Source organism: Podarcis tiliguerta, assembly GCF_965153285.1.
Source record: "Podarcis tiliguerta genome assembly, chromosome: Z".
In the NCBI taxonomy this organism is placed as follows: domain Eukaryota; kingdom Metazoa; phylum Chordata; class Lepidosauria; order Squamata; family Lacertidae; genus Podarcis; species Podarcis tiliguerta.
In genome coordinates, this window is record NC_139553.1 from 3,193,038 (window position 1) to 3,209,453 (window position 16,416).

General features: G+C 48.4%; 1 protein-coding gene across 2 annotated transcripts in view; it reads left to right on the forward strand.

Moving 5' to 3' along the window:
• Positions 1-16,416, forward strand: part of ABCA2 (ATP binding cassette subfamily A member 2) — a 102,374-nt gene extending 85,958 nt beyond the window's left edge. For both annotated transcript variants that reach the window (XM_083422800.1, XM_083422801.1), the window contains 12 exons: positions 191-314; positions 1,247-1,379; positions 3,641-3,758; positions 4,975-5,153; positions 6,221-6,362; positions 7,101-7,235; positions 7,626-7,729; positions 7,945-8,037; positions 8,659-8,761; positions 9,585-9,722; positions 11,486-11,692; positions 13,246-16,416. In XM_083422800.1, coding sequence (XP_083278926.1) covers positions 191-314; positions 1,247-1,379; positions 3,641-3,758; positions 4,975-5,153; positions 6,221-6,362; positions 7,101-7,235; positions 7,626-7,729; positions 7,945-8,037; positions 8,659-8,761; positions 9,585-9,722; positions 11,486-11,692; positions 13,246-13,281 — 1,512 coding nt within the window. In that variant the 3' untranslated portion in view covers positions 13,282-16,416. The remainder of the gene's footprint in view (positions 1-190; positions 315-1,246; positions 1,380-3,640; positions 3,759-4,974; positions 5,154-6,220; positions 6,363-7,100; positions 7,236-7,625; positions 7,730-7,944; positions 8,038-8,658; positions 8,762-9,584; positions 9,723-11,485; positions 11,693-13,245) is intronic.

Here is a 16,416-nt window from a genome sequence, read left to right on the forward strand (position 1 = left end):
CTGATTTAACTTTTTTTAAGTTTTAAATAGTTGTTCTTAACTCTTTTTACTGATAATTTTGTTGTGAATTTTATGAAATGAATAAATAGATATACAAAGCATGATGGGTGGCTTTAAAAGTTTTTGTTTGTTTAGATACGCATTTGTTCTGACCCGTCTCCTGCGACCTTCTTATGTCTTCTTTCCGTAGGACCTGAAAGTAGTGAACAGCTACTTAAAAAGCTGCTTCCTGATTTTCCCAAACTACAACCTGGGCCATGGGCTGATGGAGATGGCCTACAACGAATACATCAACGAATACTATGCTAAGATTGGTAAATTTCCCAGCCTGCTTAAGCACCCTTTGCTTAGTTTTTTTATATGGATTAGTCCAGCCTTTGCTAACCTGGTGCCCTACATATGTTTTAGACAGTAACTTCCAACAGGCAGCACCCAGTGCAGGCATTGTGGGGTGATGGGAGTTGTAGCCCAAAATGCCTGGAGGTCAACAGTTTGCAAAAGATGGCTTGGCACCTTTTACAGCCATGACTTAGTCCTGGGACATGTGGACCTCCAGTGGAGGGGGAAAGAGTTTATGAACAGGTGCAGAGCGTCTTGTGTATCTGCCACCAATCAAGTAACTACAACCAGCATTGAAAGAGGGGCTTCCCATGAGCACATCCTTGCCACTGATTGCTTTTTAAGGAATAAAGCAGGGGGCTTTTGCTAATGAAAGCCCTAAACAGGCCAGAACAGTTGTTTGGCTTGAGAAACAGGAACTGCTATATCTGATGTTACTCAGAAGAACATAAGAAAGGCTATCTAGTACAACCAGATGCTTGTGGAAATGGGCAAATAGGACCCAAGCAGAAGACCCTCTCCCCTCCTGTGGCAACTGGTATTTAGAAGCATTCATCATGGCTACTGGCCATTGAAAGCTTTTTCTACATTTTGCCCCCAATGCTCTTTTAAAGCCATCCAGGTTGGTTGGTGGCCATCATTGTCTCCTCCGAGAGCAAGTTCCAAAGTTTTAGCTATGTGCTGTGTGAAGAAGCCTTTCCTTTTATCCATCCTGAATAAGAAGTGGACCCATTGAATTGGGTGGGGGTTTCTAACTTAGGACCATTGTTTTCAGTAGGCCTTGAGTGAAATTCAGATGGGGATAAACCAGGGAGTGTTACTTCTCAGGTGATTGTGTCCAGCAAGAGGGAATTTTTTGGTGCATCTTCAGCCATTAGCTCTGCTTTTGTGTGTCCCCTCACCTTAGGGCAATTTGACAAAATGAAGTCACCATTCGAGTGGGACATCGTGACCAGGGGCTTGGTTGCCATGACAATTGAAGGCTTTGTGGGCTTCTTCATCACCATCATGTGCCAGTATAATTTCTTCCGGAAACCACAGTAAGCATGGAGCGGGGGGAATGGGCCATGGGTGGCATCATCAATATGCCAAAGGTTCTTATTGTTGGTATTATGGGACATCACCCATAACCTGTTTGGGTTTGTGCTAAGCAGGCAAACCACCTGTTGGGTTTCTTTACAGCAAAACTCCAGTCTTTGGGTCCAGCACGTTTCCAGACACCCAGTTAAGCAGAGTAAACACAGCAACAAAACGTGTAGAAGCTTCCAAGTCAGACATGGAGCAATAATTCCATTACAGACAGCAATACTTTTACTGTCAGTTTTTAAGCATAATGGTTACAAAGCATAATGGTTACAAATGGTGGTGGAGTCTCCTTCTTTGGAGGTCTTTAAGCAGAGGCTTGACAACCATATGTCAGGAGTGCTCTGATGGTGTTTCCTGCTTGGCAGGGGGTTGGGCTCGATGGCCCTTGTGGTCTCTTCCAACTCTATGATTCTATGATTCAAACTATGCAAACTTCTACCGGAGCCCCTGTAGAGGTCCTCTTTAAAGTTGCAGGTGTTACCCTAGAGAGCTTCAAGGCCCTCCCCTGCCTCTCTTATATCCTTCCCATTCAAGAGACAGGATGAGATTAATATCTCAGTCCAGTCTAGGAGCTGTGCCTGTGTAAGAACAGTTTTCACAACGTTGACTTTGGCACCTGCAGTAAACAGTTCAGCATTCTGGCAGCTTCTGGGATTTTCACGAACTCGCTGTCACTTCTTGTTTCTGGGAATGATTGGATGACACTCACCCCAACACTTATGTGACATAATAGTTAGAGCAGGGTCCTGCCAGCTAGGGATGATGGGATTTGTAGTCCGACAACAGCTGGGGACCCAGATTTGAGAAACAATGTGTTAGAGTGTCAGACTAGAATCAGGGCAACAGAGGTGGATCCAATGGATCCAAACTACAAGAAAGAAGATTCCACCTAAACATTAGGAAGAACTTCCTGACAGTAAGAGCTGTTTGACAGTGGAATTTGCTGCCAAGGAGTGTGGTGGAGTCTCCTTCTTTGGAAGTCTTTAAGCAGAGGCTTGACAACCATATGTCAGGAGTGCTCTGATGGTGTTTCCTGCTTGGCAGGGGGTTGGACTCGATGGCCCTTGTGGTCTCTTCCAACTCTATGATTCTATGATTCTAGGTTCTAGTTCCCACTCAGCCATGAAGCTCAATGGGTGAGCTTGGGCCAGCCACTGCCTCTCAGCCTAAGCTACCTCAAAGGGTTGTTGTGATGATAAAATGGGAATAGGGAGGACCATGTTCACTGCCTTGAGCTGCTTGGAGAAAAAGATGGGATATAAATAGAATCAATTAATTAGTTTTGCATTTTAATGTGACCCTATCAGATTTCTATTCCCCAAGCCAATGCATGAAGCTGTCCTTTGAAATTTGCACTTCTGAAAACTTGTGGTGTAGTTCTCTAAGCTGAAAGGCCTACACAAATTGCAGGTGAAAATGTCTATATTAGGATACGTGCATATGGTAATTGTCTAGATAAGGGTGCAAGAAGCTGAACCTTCTCCTAAGTCATACTCATCTGGACACCCCCACCGATTCACTGTTAACTGGCAATAATAATAATAATTTATTATTTTTACCCCACCCATCTGGCTGGGTTTCCCCAGCCACTCTGAGCGGCTTCCAACAGAAAATTAAAATACAAAAACCTATTAAACATTAAAAGCTTCCCTAAACAGGGCTGCCATCAGATGTCTTCTAAAAGTCTGGTAGTTATTTTTCTCTTTGACATCTGGTGGGAGGGCATTCCACAGGGCGGGTGCCACCACCGAGAAGGCCCTCTGCCTGGTTCCCTGTAACTTGGCTTCTCGCATGGAGGGAACCGCCAGAAGGCCCTTGGCGCTGGACCTCAGTGTCCGGGCTGAACAATGGGGGTGGAGACGCTCCTTCAGGTATACTAGACCAAGGCCATTTAGGGCTTTAAAGGTCAGCACCAACACTTTGAATTGTGCTCAGAAATGTACTGGGAGCCAGTGTGGGTCATTCAAAACCGGTGTTATGTGGTCTTGGCAACTGACGTACCCACAGATTTGGTCAATGAGAAGAGCCTTATCAACAGTTCTACTCAGTTTCTGCTTTTAGCTACTGAAGGCATTCCAGCCCACACTTGAAGAGTGGCTTTCTCACTCCTCTGTCTCTTTCTCTTTCTCTGAAAAGTGTAAGGAGCCATTTTTTGCTGCGTTCACCCCCCACCCCGAGCCTCACTCCACACCTTGTTCCCTTTTCTCTCATCCAGACGCCTTCCTGTGTCAAGCAAACCTGTTGAGGATGATGTGGATGTAGCAAACGAGCGCCATCGAGTTTTGCGGGGAGATGCTGACAACGACATGCTGAAGATCGAGAACCTCACCAAGGTAGGGGACGCCTTTCCTCCAATCCTGTCAGGGGCTGCGGCAAGGATTGGCTTCCAGGGTCAGAGAGGGATTTAATTGGGCAGGATCAAATTCCACAAGCAGCAAACAATGACTGCTGGGATATTCAGGACAAGTAAAATCAAGCCCTTCGTCACACAGCACAGAGTTAAACTGTGGAACTCACTTCCACAGGAAGCAGTGATGGTTACCAACCTGAATGGCTTTAAAAGAGGATTAGGCAAATTCACAGAGGAGAAAGGTATTGGTGGCTGTTAACCATGATGGCTATGCTCTGCCACTGTGATTGGAGGCAGTAGTGCTTCTGAAAACAACCGGAGGAGAGAGTTTTGAGTTGTTGTGAACCGACTCATGATCTTTGGATGAAGGGTGGTATAATAATTATAATTATAATTATAATTATAATAATAAATTTTATTTATTCCCCGGCCAGAGCCGGGCTCAGGGCGGCTAACACCAATAAAATCACGGTAAAAACATAGTTGGGGTGATCAATTTAAAATACAGGTTAAAATGCAGTTTAAAATGCAGCTTCATTTTAAAAGTAGCCCATAGATCAAAACCATAAGGGGAGGGAAACATAAGGGTCAGACTGAGTCCAAACCAAAGGCCAGGCGGAACAGCTCTGTCTTGCAAGCCCTGCAGAAAGATGTCAAGTCCCGCAGGGCCCTAGTCTCTTGTGACAGAGCGTTCCACCAAGTCAGGGCCAGTACTAAAAAGGCCCTGGCCCTAGTTGAGACCAATCTAACCACCTTGCGACTTGGGACCTCTAAAGTGTTGTCATCTGTGGACCTTAAGGTCCTCCGCGGGGCGTACCAGGAGAGGCGGTCCCGTAGGTACGTGGGTCCTAGGCCACATAGGGCTTTAAAGGTCTTTAAAGGTATACAAATATAAGATGATGATGAAGATGATAGTAATTTGTGTGACTCTACAAGTTCAAAATCCATGAAGGAGAGCTGCTGCTGGATCAGGCGAATGGCCCATCTAGTCCAGCATCCTGACCCTGCAGTAGGCAGCCAGGTGCCTGTGGGAAACCAGCAAGCAGGATTTGAGCTCAAGAGCACTCTCCCCTCCTATGGTTGCCTGTCAGGAAAAACAGTCCGTTTTGCCAGTTTGCTGCAAGCCCTGCTAATAGTACACCAGGTGACTGATGACTTCACTCCTTTTCTGATGACTTCATTCCTTCACCGGGTTCCAGGTGTACAAATCCCGCAAGATTGGACGCATCCTGGCCGTGGACCGACTGTGTGTGGGCGTCCGTCCAGGAGAGTGTTTTGGCTTGCTGGGTGTCAATGGGGCCGGGAAGACGACCACCTTCAAAATGCTCACAGGGGACGAGAGCACAACTGGTGGCGAGGCCTTCATCAATGGGCACAGGTACGTCCATGGGGCAGGTGGTTGGGGGGTAGGTGGAGCTTGGTTCTGGCACAAGGTTGCTGTGCCATCTGTTCTGTTGTAAGAGCCAGGCAAAAAGTCGCAGTTGGTTCTGCGCAAGCCTGACCCGTTCATGTACACTTGTGTGAACATTCCTGAGAGGTTAACAAGCACTGCTCTTGGGGAAAGAAAAGAAAAACTTGCTCAAAGCAGCCTCTCAGTTGCATCTCACTCAGATAAATTAGATAAGATATGCTCAGCTTGTACTAATAAATGCTGGGGTTCAGTTCAGTCAAGGCAGACTTTGTGCGTCTGTTCTGGAAGATATCATGTGCAGGTGTTTTGGAAGGATAGCCTACATGAAATTCAATAAATGACGGGATATGATGTTCCTTTTGACACCTTGGGATACTTAAAGCAACAACTGGGGGGACAGGTGGGAAATAAATACATTAAATGATAGCAATAACTGGGTCTCAAGGACTGGTTGAGCACAGGGGAATGGTGGGAGGAACCAGCTGAAAAACTCTCAGGGGGGAAAAGGCTCAGAGCCCAGGGATTGGTGGTGGAATGATGATGAGTGGTCAGAGGGAAAAGACTGAAAGGAGATGTCAGAAACTGAAGAGGTAACAGGGCCTAGTGAGCAGAGAGAGTCTGTGGCAGAGAAAAGTCCAGAATCAGAAGCAGATGCAGGAGAGCAGGGAGGGCAAGAGGCAGAGATTAGTCCAGCTGGTGGAGAGGTGCAAGTGTCTCCCAATCGTCCTGCAACAAGGCCCTCTCCCCACTGGGTCTCCCAGAACCAGAAGAGGTATGAAGTGGGAGGGGCAAAGACAGGCATGCAGGTGGAGCGTCAGATAACCTGGGGACTTCAGTCTCTGCAACTGCTTCATAGGGGCAAGACGTACTGAAGAGTTCCTACGCTCATTAGGCCTGACACTCCTGTGTCTCTCTAATAAAGAGCTGACTCCACTCACTTGGTACGATTTACTGCTGCCTCGCTCCTGACACCAGGGCTCCTCAGAGCAACTGACTTCTTTGCTTTGTCCCATTGTTCCTCTCTGTCTCTGTAGCATCTTGAAGGACATTCTGCAGGTGCAGCAGAGCTTGGGCTACTGTCCACAGTTTGATGCTCTCTTTGATGAGTTGACGGCGCAAGAACACCTGGAGCTGTACACCCGACTGCGCGGCATTCCATGGAAGGATGAAGAGCGGGTGAGCAAGCGTGTTGTGGAGGGGCTGCTTCCTCTGGGGGCAGTAGCGGAGAGGAAGAAGGTCGGGATGACTCTGGCCACTTCTTTCCCATGGACCTCTACTGGGTGGCTGGTTTGCTGGTCAGCCTGGACTCCCAATGATTGGGGCAATACCTAAGCTGTGCATCACAGCTTTGAGCAGCAGTAGATTCGGGGCAAACAAGGAGCTGCTGCCGCTTCGCACAATGCATAATTAACTTGTGGAACTCATAGCCACAAGATGTGGTGGCAGCCACTGTTGCAGATGGCTTTAAAAGAGTGTTGGAGGGATTTACAGAAGGGGTGAGAGGTTTGCTAACGGCTGTCGTCATGGCCCTGACCATCGGTTGTTGGTGGCGGAGTGTGGGGTGGTGGGAACCAGCCTTCATACCTTGCCTAGGAAGCTTATGGCTGGCCAAAAAGGATAGGCTACGTGGGTGCTTCCACCAAATCCTGCAGGATGGTTCTGATATTCTTAGGGTATCTAACAATGAAGCCTCCATGTCCAGAGACAGTGCATCTCTTTTAGCATCAGTTGCTGAGGAGGAGGAGGAGCCTGGAAGGGCCATTGCCTCGTTGCCCTGCTGAGGGAGCTGCCTCGAGGCACCTGGCTGCTGGTTTAGGTGAACCTTTGGTCTGATACAGCAGGGCTCTTCTCATGGGGTTACCTTCCCACGGGGGCACCAGCTGTGTGTAAGCAATTTCCTCTTTGCCTTCTCAGGTTGTGAAGTGGGCACTAAAGAAGCTGGAGTTGGCCAAATACGCTAACAAACCTGCCAGCACCTACAGTGGCGGCAACAAGAGGAAGCTATCTACAGCCATAGCCCTTATTGGCTACCCAGCCTTCATTTTCCTGGTGAGGAGAGGAGGTGGGGTTAGGGCGCGTGGCACACAAGAGCAACCACAGCTTCAGTACTGTGTAATGCTTTTTTCTGTCCCTAGATGCCGCTATTGTGCTAGTGCTGTGTCTTTGTATATATATATACCAAAGCCTATAGTCCTCTAGCAGCACCTAGCAATAGAACGCTGGCAAAGAACCCAAACCATAAAAGATGACCATGTAAATTGCAGGAAATGTGTGTTAAGTTAAATTGGGTTTCCTGGGTCCCTCCTTCCTTTGATGATTTATATTCAGAATCCATGGCAACTGACAGTAGGCTTCCATGGAGCCAACCTGAATGACAGTAAGGCTTAAGGATGCCCCTGTGGGCAGCTAATTCTGCCATTTGCCCCCTTTTCCTGGCAGGACGAACCAACCACTGGCATGGATCCAAAGGCAAGGCGTTTCCTGTGGAACCTTATCCTGGACATCATCAAGACGGGCCGCTCAGTGGTTTTGACATCACACAGGTTGGCGGGGCCTTGGGGTGCCTTTTTCTGCATCATGAGACCCAGGACAAGGGGGCGGGGCATGAATTGAGGCAATGGATGGTTCACTGGAGTAAGGGCTTGTGATTGCCTGCTCACTCTGTATTGGGAGAAGATCATGTGGGCGACTCAGACCCAGCGTGATCTACCCACCCAAGCTGGCTTTGTGCTGAGGCCCTCTCCTTTGTCTCCCTCAGCATGGAAGAGTGTGAGGCCCTCTGCACGCGCTTGGCAATCATGGTGAACGGGCGCCTGAAGTGCCTGGGCAGCATCCAGCACCTAAAGAACAGGTGAGCGGGAAAAGGTCAAGGGTGCATCAAAGGGACGCTCTTCCAACCCCTGCTCATCCACGTGAGAACTGGGCTGGTTGCTGTGAGGCTGGCTGCGGATGCAGATCCCACGGGACAGGACCGGCTCTGTAGTTGAAGGCGTACTAGCTAAAGCGAATCCCCTTCCTCTGCCATCAGGCTTACCTGCCTGTGGAGGCAGTGTCTTCAACTGCATGGGGCAGCTGCGACCAGTCACTCTCATGACTTCCCACACTGCCCCAGAGGTAGAGCAGAAGGGCATTATGGGAAATTGAAGGAGGGCTGGATGCAGCCACCTGGTCCTGTTCACAGGAGGCCATGGCAGCTTCCCAAGGCTGTTGGATCTGGCCTAGCCAGGAGGCCCTGCTTCCATGGGTACCTGATCTGAAAAGGGTCTGGATCAGGCCCTGCCTTGCCCCAGGGCCTGACAGGAAGCAGAGCCATAAGTTTCAGCTGCACTAAACATCACTTTGAAAATTGCTTGTGAAGGTGTGTCATGGTTGCAAGCCAAGGTGTGAGAAACCAGGGCTAACGTTTGCTGGTGAGGGGCATGTGCAGAGAGAGAGTTGCATGGTTCGTTTCCTGATCCCTCTGTTCCTCTAGGTTTGGAGACGGCTACATGATCACGGTGCGGACCAAATCCAACCTGAATGTCAAGGAGGTAGTGCGGTTCTTCAACAGGAACTTCCCAGAGGCTGTCCTCAAGGTTAGGCTCCTTCCAGCGTGAGAATGCCCAGAGGCCCTGCTTCCTGCAAGCTTGGCCCCCGGCTGCCTCTGTGGGGGGGGGGGGGGGGGGAGCAGGTGACAGAGTTCTCTTTAAAGGGGGATTTCATATCTCTGTTCCTGTATAGGGGAAATTAGGAGGTCCACTTATTGGAGGTCAATAATAACAAGATAATGAATTCAATAACATTTGTTGATTGAACGTGTAAAGAAGCAACCTCACTTGTGGAAGTTGCTACCTTGGCAACCAATAACTGCTACTGAATTCAGTAAGGGAAGTTCCTAGTTTCCCCAACACCTTTCCCAACCTTTTTTTGGCAATGCATCTCTAAAATCCTGATTCCCTGCCCCGCCCCCTGTGACATATAATTGTTATTATTCAAAAAGTGAACTCCTATTCACTTGGAGGAAGCCTAAAAGGCCATTAATTGTTAATAACTCATTCTCGAATTGCCCCCACATGGTGGGAACCACGACCCAAACTGCCAGTAAGAGAACATAAAAGAGCCTGAAGAAGTGTGTGTGGCATTGAAAAGGGGACTGTAATGAAATGACCTTCAGAGGGAGATTCAGCAGAGCCCTCACCTGACTGCCCTGCACACAGTCTTGGTGCCAGATGAAAAATGTGAGGAGTCTAGACATCATACAAACTCTTCTGAGCTACTCAAGGCATCTTGCATTCACTCATGCGGACATAGCCCTGGGTATTAAAGTCCACCAGGAGACAGATTTGGAAGGGAATGGGGTGCAAAAAAAGGGAGAGGCCATTCTGGTGCTGTGCTGATGTTTTGTCTCTGTTTTCCAAGGAGAGGCACCACACAAAGGTGCAGTACCAGCTGAAATCAGAGCAGATCTCACTGGCTCAGGTCTTCAGCAAGATGGAGCAAGTGGTGGACATCTTGGGCATTGAGGATTATTCCGTCAGTCAAACCACACTGGACAATGTGAGTGCACGAGCCTCTCAGGACCATTCCCTGACCTCTTGAGGGTGGAGCCATCAAGAGCACCTGGCTATGGGGAACCAAGGGGCTGGTATTAAATGGTTATGCTATCTCTGACCATGGAGGTTCTGTTTAGCTCTCATGCTTAATAGCCATCAATAAGGCCTCCTCCATTGACTTCTTCTATGAAGCCACCTAAGCCAGTTGGCTATTTCCACACCTCTCGGCGGAAGAGCAGCGGCTTTGCATGCAGAAGGTCCAGTTTCAGTCCATGGTTTCTGAGCTGGCAGGGGATGGGGAAGACCAGTGACCCAGAGAGTCACGGCCAGGTGGACAGACAGCTGTCCCGATAGAAACCAACTCCTTGTGATACATCGTACTTCTTGGCAGCAAATTTCATATATTCATTATGCACTGCGTGACAATCTCAACCCAGGGGTGTTATGGGGCATAATATGAAAAACTGGTTTCTTAAAAAGTAACATCAGCACCTTTGAGGCAAATTAGAGGCAGGGGCGAGGATAGGTGATTTTCAGAAGGTGCCTAATGTGGGGTCCCAAGCCATACTGGGACCATTTGCCAGATCAGGGTCCCAAAAGGCTGTTTTCTTTAAATGAAAGTGCCCAATTTAAAAATGTATTTGAGGGAGGGGGGCATGTTCATTGTGACATGTAGTCAGTCTGTTGTTGTGTCTCTCCTGAATATCCTTGCCAATCCATTTCATGCAGAGCGGGGGCTTGGGTTCTCTTGTTAGGACAGAGGGATAAAAACTTCACTCTGTCTCATTCATCATGTTGCAGACTTCTGCAATTGCACTCTTCCTTTTTCCCCTAAGCTAAACAGGGCCAGACTCATTATCTTTTCCTCTTAGGGCGGGTGATCCAGCTGCACACCAAAGATGTATGTATAGGGGCATTGCAATGCAGGCATTTGTATTTTCAGTCCCTTTGCTAATAATACGCTAGCATGGAATTTGCCTTTCTCAGAGAAGTGAGTGCACTGAGTTGGCCTCCTCAATGAGTTCTCTGCCATGACCAGTTTGCACTTCTTACATCCCAGGAATTTCTGGTTAAAGGGCTTTTGGGGAACAGGAGTGGAGGTGACCCCTATCCAAAATTCCGGAAATAAGTTGGTGGGGGTCAGGCAATTGACTCCTGGGCCTCTTTGTTGTAAAAGACAAAACAAAACAAAAAAACATCAAGGCAGTTTACAAAGAAAAAGAGCAAAACAAAACAAAACAGTAAAAACAGTTATCTAAAACATTCAAATAATAATATCACTGATAATGTAAACATTCGACATGTCTGGGGAGCAAACAAAATGTTTTTAGCTGGTGCTGAAAGGAGTACCATGAAGGTACCTGCCTGATGTCAATAAGCACAGAGTTCCTAAGTGCGGGTGCTGCCTCACTAAAAGCCCCATTTCTTCCAAGTGTGGAACAAGAATTATGTGTCACTTTTAACTAGCACAGATCGAAGCGATTGAGTGGGCATATGCAGAGTAAGGCAGTCTCATTTATATGGGTGGGGGGGAATTAAAAAATTGTCCAGTAGCACCTTAGAGACCAACTAAGTTTGTTCTGGGTATAAGTTTTTGTGTGCATGCACACTTCTTCTTATACCCAGAACAAACTTAGTTGGTCTCTAAGGTGCTACTGGACAATATTTGGAAAAATTTGACTGCATCAGACCAAGACGGCTACCTACATGAATCATATATATGGAGTAAGACTATCACTTTGGTCTTCTCCTCCTCCCCATCCCCAGGTGTTTGTGAACTTTGCTAAGAAGCAGAGTGACAACCTAGAGCAGCAGGAGACCAGCCCGGCCTGTTCAATGGAATCGCCTCTCCAGCGCTTGCTGAACCTTCTGCGGCCCCGTGCAGCCCCAACTGAGCTGCGGGCCCTAGTGGTGGAGGAGCCCGAGGACTTGGAAACAGATGACGAGGGCCTGATCAGCTTTGAAGAGGAGCGGGTAAGAGGACTGCTCTCATGGCAGCCATGATACTATTTTATTTTTCATTTATTCTTATTTGAAGTTTACAGTTGCAAGAAGAAAGGAATTGCACTTCGAGTTACATATTAGAAAGAGGAAAACGATAAATTAAGCATTCCCCCCGCCTCCCATATAGGTACTGATGAGAGAGTCCCTAATTTGCTGGTGTCTACAGACTGAGTGAGAGGAACGTGGGTGGTGCTGTGGGTTAAACCACAGAGTCTAGAACTTGCCGATCAGAAGGTTGGCGGTTCGAATCCCCACGAGGGGGTGAGCTCCACTTGCTCGGTCCCTGCTTCTGCCAACCTAGCAGTTCGAAAGCATGTCAAAGTGCAAGTAGATAAATAGGTAGCGCTCTGGTGGGAAGGTAAACGGCGTTTCCGTGCACTGCTCTGGTTCGCCAGAAGCAGCTTAGTCATGCTGGCCACAGGACCCGGAAGCTGTACGCCGGCTCCCTCGGCCAGTAAAGCGAGATGAGCGCCACAACCCCATAGTCGGCCACGACTGGACCTAACGGTCAGGGGTCCCTTTACCTTTTTTACAGACTGAGTGAGAGGTGTGAGCTTGCTTTGGCCGGGTAATCTCATTTTTATTAGGTCTAATTTGATATAAGTCTTGTCTCCTCATCAACACAAACAAGCCTTTCTCTTTTCTCATCTTTCATATTGACAGCATGCTATGTTATACTCTATTCAATGCTTTTTTCTGGTGCTACTCAATGGTATGCAGAGCTGGCTCCCCCACCCCCCACCCCAAATCTTACAATAATGTGGATGGAGGGTGGGGAGAGCCAGCATGCAACTGTGGCTAAAAGGGGGGTTGCAAAAAGCAGGAGCCTGAGGTGGCAGCAGCAAGAAAAAGGTGGTCCTTCTTTGGGCTTGTAGTAGCTTCTCTCAGTCAACAGGTTGCACCGTTTTCCTTCAGCTGCCCTGCAATGCTCACTGTCCCCATGGATGTGCTGCTATGCTGCTGCAAGCAGCCGGGTGAGCGTGAACATCACTTCCCTTTCAGTTCTGCTCACTCTTTCCATGTTGGCAGGGGAGGAGAGAGGAGGGAAGAAAAGAGATGAAGAAGAAAGGGAGGAGGCAGCAGCCTCTGCTGCTAGCACCGCCGTCCTCCTTGAATCTTCCACCACACTTGGCATCCTCTCCTGCCACACCCTCTGAGCACAGCTGTCAACGTTTCCATTTTTTCAAGGGAAATTCCCTTATTCCGAAAAGGATTCCTCGCAAGAAAAGGGGAAAGTTGACAGCTATGCCTCTGAGAGCCACTGAATTAAAGGAAGGCATTAATGCAGCCATCTCTTGTGGAATGTGGCAGCTGCAGTTGGTCCTGTGATTCTTACCTGGCCAGGCAGTTGGACTGTAGCATCTGGTGGATAAATGACCACCTGTCAGCCGTAGATGCTCCTTGTGTTTTTCTTTTCTTTGCCCCCTCCCTCTAGCCCAGGGTTTTGCACCAGTTCTTGCGGAAAGTGCCATGTCCCAAATCATACCGTACTATTTTTGTATATCTTCCTTGTCTCCCCACAGGCTCAGCTCTCCTTCAACACCGACACGCTCTGCTGAGGAGTGGAGAAGATGCAACCCCCTCCCTCGGCTTTTGGAACCACCATGGACTCCGCCTCCCCCCACCCCCTCCTTGACATCTACCTTCCTTGGCCCTCCCCCACAACCTCCATCGAACCTCTGTCTAGCGGTAGTCGACAACTGCAAGAGGCAGGTGGTGAGGGGACCCACCTCACAAGCATCTGATCTGGGCAACTTGCTCTGGGCGGTTCCGTGCTGGCGGCTGGCAAGACCTGCAGAAAAGGAACTGGCCCAGTTGCTGGGGGTGGGAAGACACACTGCCCGAGTTGTGTCTGCAAGGAGAGCAGGAGGGCTTGCGTAAGGGAGCGTTTTTTCCAGAAGCTGGAAAAGAGATGGAGACCCCCTGAGCCCAGAAGTTGTCAATTGGGACAGAACTCTGGTGTGTTTTTTTGGCGAGGGGGGGGGTGTCGTTAATGGAGGGGTGTTTCCTGACTCTGAAGCAGCCAGATAATTAAACAATTTGCCTCTGGGGTCTCTGGAGGATGTTTTTCGAAGAGGGCTAGCTGTTGAGGGGAGAATGGCACTCCAAATATGAGGGCTGTTCGGGCGGACTGTGAGGGCTGCTTTCTCGCAGGGCTGATTTGTAGGGAAGACCCTCCTTCCCCCTCTTTCTTACTTTGTCACTTAACGCGGGACAAAAAAAAGAGATTGGTGGCACCACTTGCTTCTTACAGAGCTGGCAAATGCTGTTGAATCAAGGGCGTGTGTGCACAGGATCACACACTCTCTCTGTCTCTGCTCACTCTAACTTAGGCCTGGATTCTTCTGGTTTGTTTTTCTTACAAAATGAATGATCCTGCCGTGCTGCTCTCTACAACAACCACCCGCCCGAAGCACCCAACTAATGCTGCTGCTACTCCTGGCTGAAAACCACCTAAAGCTTTCGAAGGCAGAAACCTCCAGTGTGGAGCTTTGCATAGTTGAGTGCTGGGGGTGCGGAGAGAGGGCTTCTTCTCAGCTGAACTTGGGCCCTGAGTCCTTTGCTGGAAACGCCCCTCTGCCTGCAGTTTTGTCTTGGGGTTTGTAGGGAGTCCTCTAGTGAACCTACTCTTGAGCTGAACCTGAGCTACACACTCATTGTGGCAATAGAGCACAGAAAGCAGGAAGTGTTGGACCAGCAAGTTTAGGAAGAGTTGCTGCTGGCTGTCCTCCCAGGTCTGGCCTCTCTCACAGTCACAACTTGATCAGTTGGAGTTTGCCTTTGAAGGATTGCAGTCCAGCCAGCTGAGTGCTGCATATTCTCTGAGTAACCAATCACACACACACACACACACAAACAACACCAGCTCTCTGGTAGTGTGGGCCTTTTTATCTTGGCCAGCTTCTTGTACTCAATCATTTCTGGCCTGATGCCCCTGGAAAGTTCACATGCAAGGGTACATTTGAAATAGACTGCCCCAACCATGGAGGCTTGGTTGAGGTGCCATGTCTCCTGTCTCCTCCGTGAATTCTTCATGACCAGTGAACCATCACCACATCCTGCCTGCAGAGGGAGTGCGAGGTTCCCTTTAATTAAAATTTTGGCTTGGAATAGCGGTTGACCATACCAAAGAGAGTTGAAATAGCAAATTATGCAGGAAATATTTTCCACCTCATCCCTTGCCATGTTTCAGTGGACTTGGCAGACTGAAAGTGGGCTTCAAAGCCCTCTTGAACATGGCAAGGAATAAGACCTGCTGCATCCCCAAAGGGGAAGAGTTCCACTGCTCTGGGGCCAACACTGAAAAGTCTCTTACTACAGCTGGCAGTTTACCTGGTAAGTCTTTTTAACATGTAGATGCCTTAGCAAAAAAAGACAGGTAGACGACGCCTTAGCAAAATCTCTAGATTGATATATATATAAATAGGTTCAGGTAACATCAGGGGATGGGAAAGTTCCATCTGTTCCGGAAACCCTGAAGGGCTTCTGGTCAGAGTAATTACTAGGCTAGAGGGATAACATGGCATAAGACACCTTCCTGTAAAACTCTTTTTATTAATAGTTTAGGCGAGCACTGGAATAGAGCACACGGGGCTATACTGACTTTAATATAAAGGCACTTCATTTCCTCCCCCAAATGCTGCCTGCTGAGTCTTTACTCTCTTACACACACACACACACACACACACACACACACACACACACACACACACTATGTCTTTCTGGTTGGAGTCTGATGGTCATCCTTTGGTACCTGACAGCTTGCTGGTTCCTTACTCATTACTCACATGCATACACACGTGCATCTGTCTCATTTTACTGTCCTTTCATTTTTGTCTGGTATACAATACTGGAGAAGATGGATAGACAGTTGTATCCGGTTTAAGGCAGCTTCTTATCGTGCACCCCCCACCCCACCCCCAAGCAGCTGAGCAGAATTTGCCAAATTGAGCCACTTGACACACGGGGTGTGTTGATTTACAAACTGCATTTTGAAAAATCTGGAGGCTTTGATTTTTATAATTTATTTTTAGTGTATGTTGAGCAAGTGCAAGGTTTTTATTTATTTGTGTTAGGGTTTTGTGGAAGTTGTGTGTATGTGCGTATGTGTGTGTGTGTGTGTGTACACAATCTTGGCTAGATTAAGGAGGGAAGGGAGATCCAAAGAAAGGGGCCAACTGCATGCATGAGAGTTGGGGAGTGGGGCTTTTATTGCAGGTTCCCAAAACCTGAGTAGTTTCAGCTGCTACAGCTCAGGCAGCTTTTGGTTAACAACCTGATCCCTGGAAACGTCTGTTTTTGAGCTCTGCCAAGAACGCACCTTGGAAGTCTGGAGCAAAATGCGAGACTTTTACCCACATCCACGAGGAGCAGGCGGACTGAGAGACTCCTCCGGATCCAGCCCTGGGTGGGTCTGCGCTCCTGTGATTCTTGCTCTCCGGTGCTCTGCCTTAACACTCTGGGCTATCTTCTCTTTCAAGTCTCCCCCAGCCCCTTGACATGTGCCACCTTTTCATGTACTGTGCCTCACCTGGCTGGAGTCCTTCCCTTCAATTGGTTTGCATGGGAAGAACTGGCTGTTGGCGAGGACCTTGCAAGAGCCTGTATATTGCAAGCAAAAAACAAAAAACCCCGACAAACCAGACAAACAAAATGTGAATATAATGTTTGTTTTAATAAAAATATAATAACCA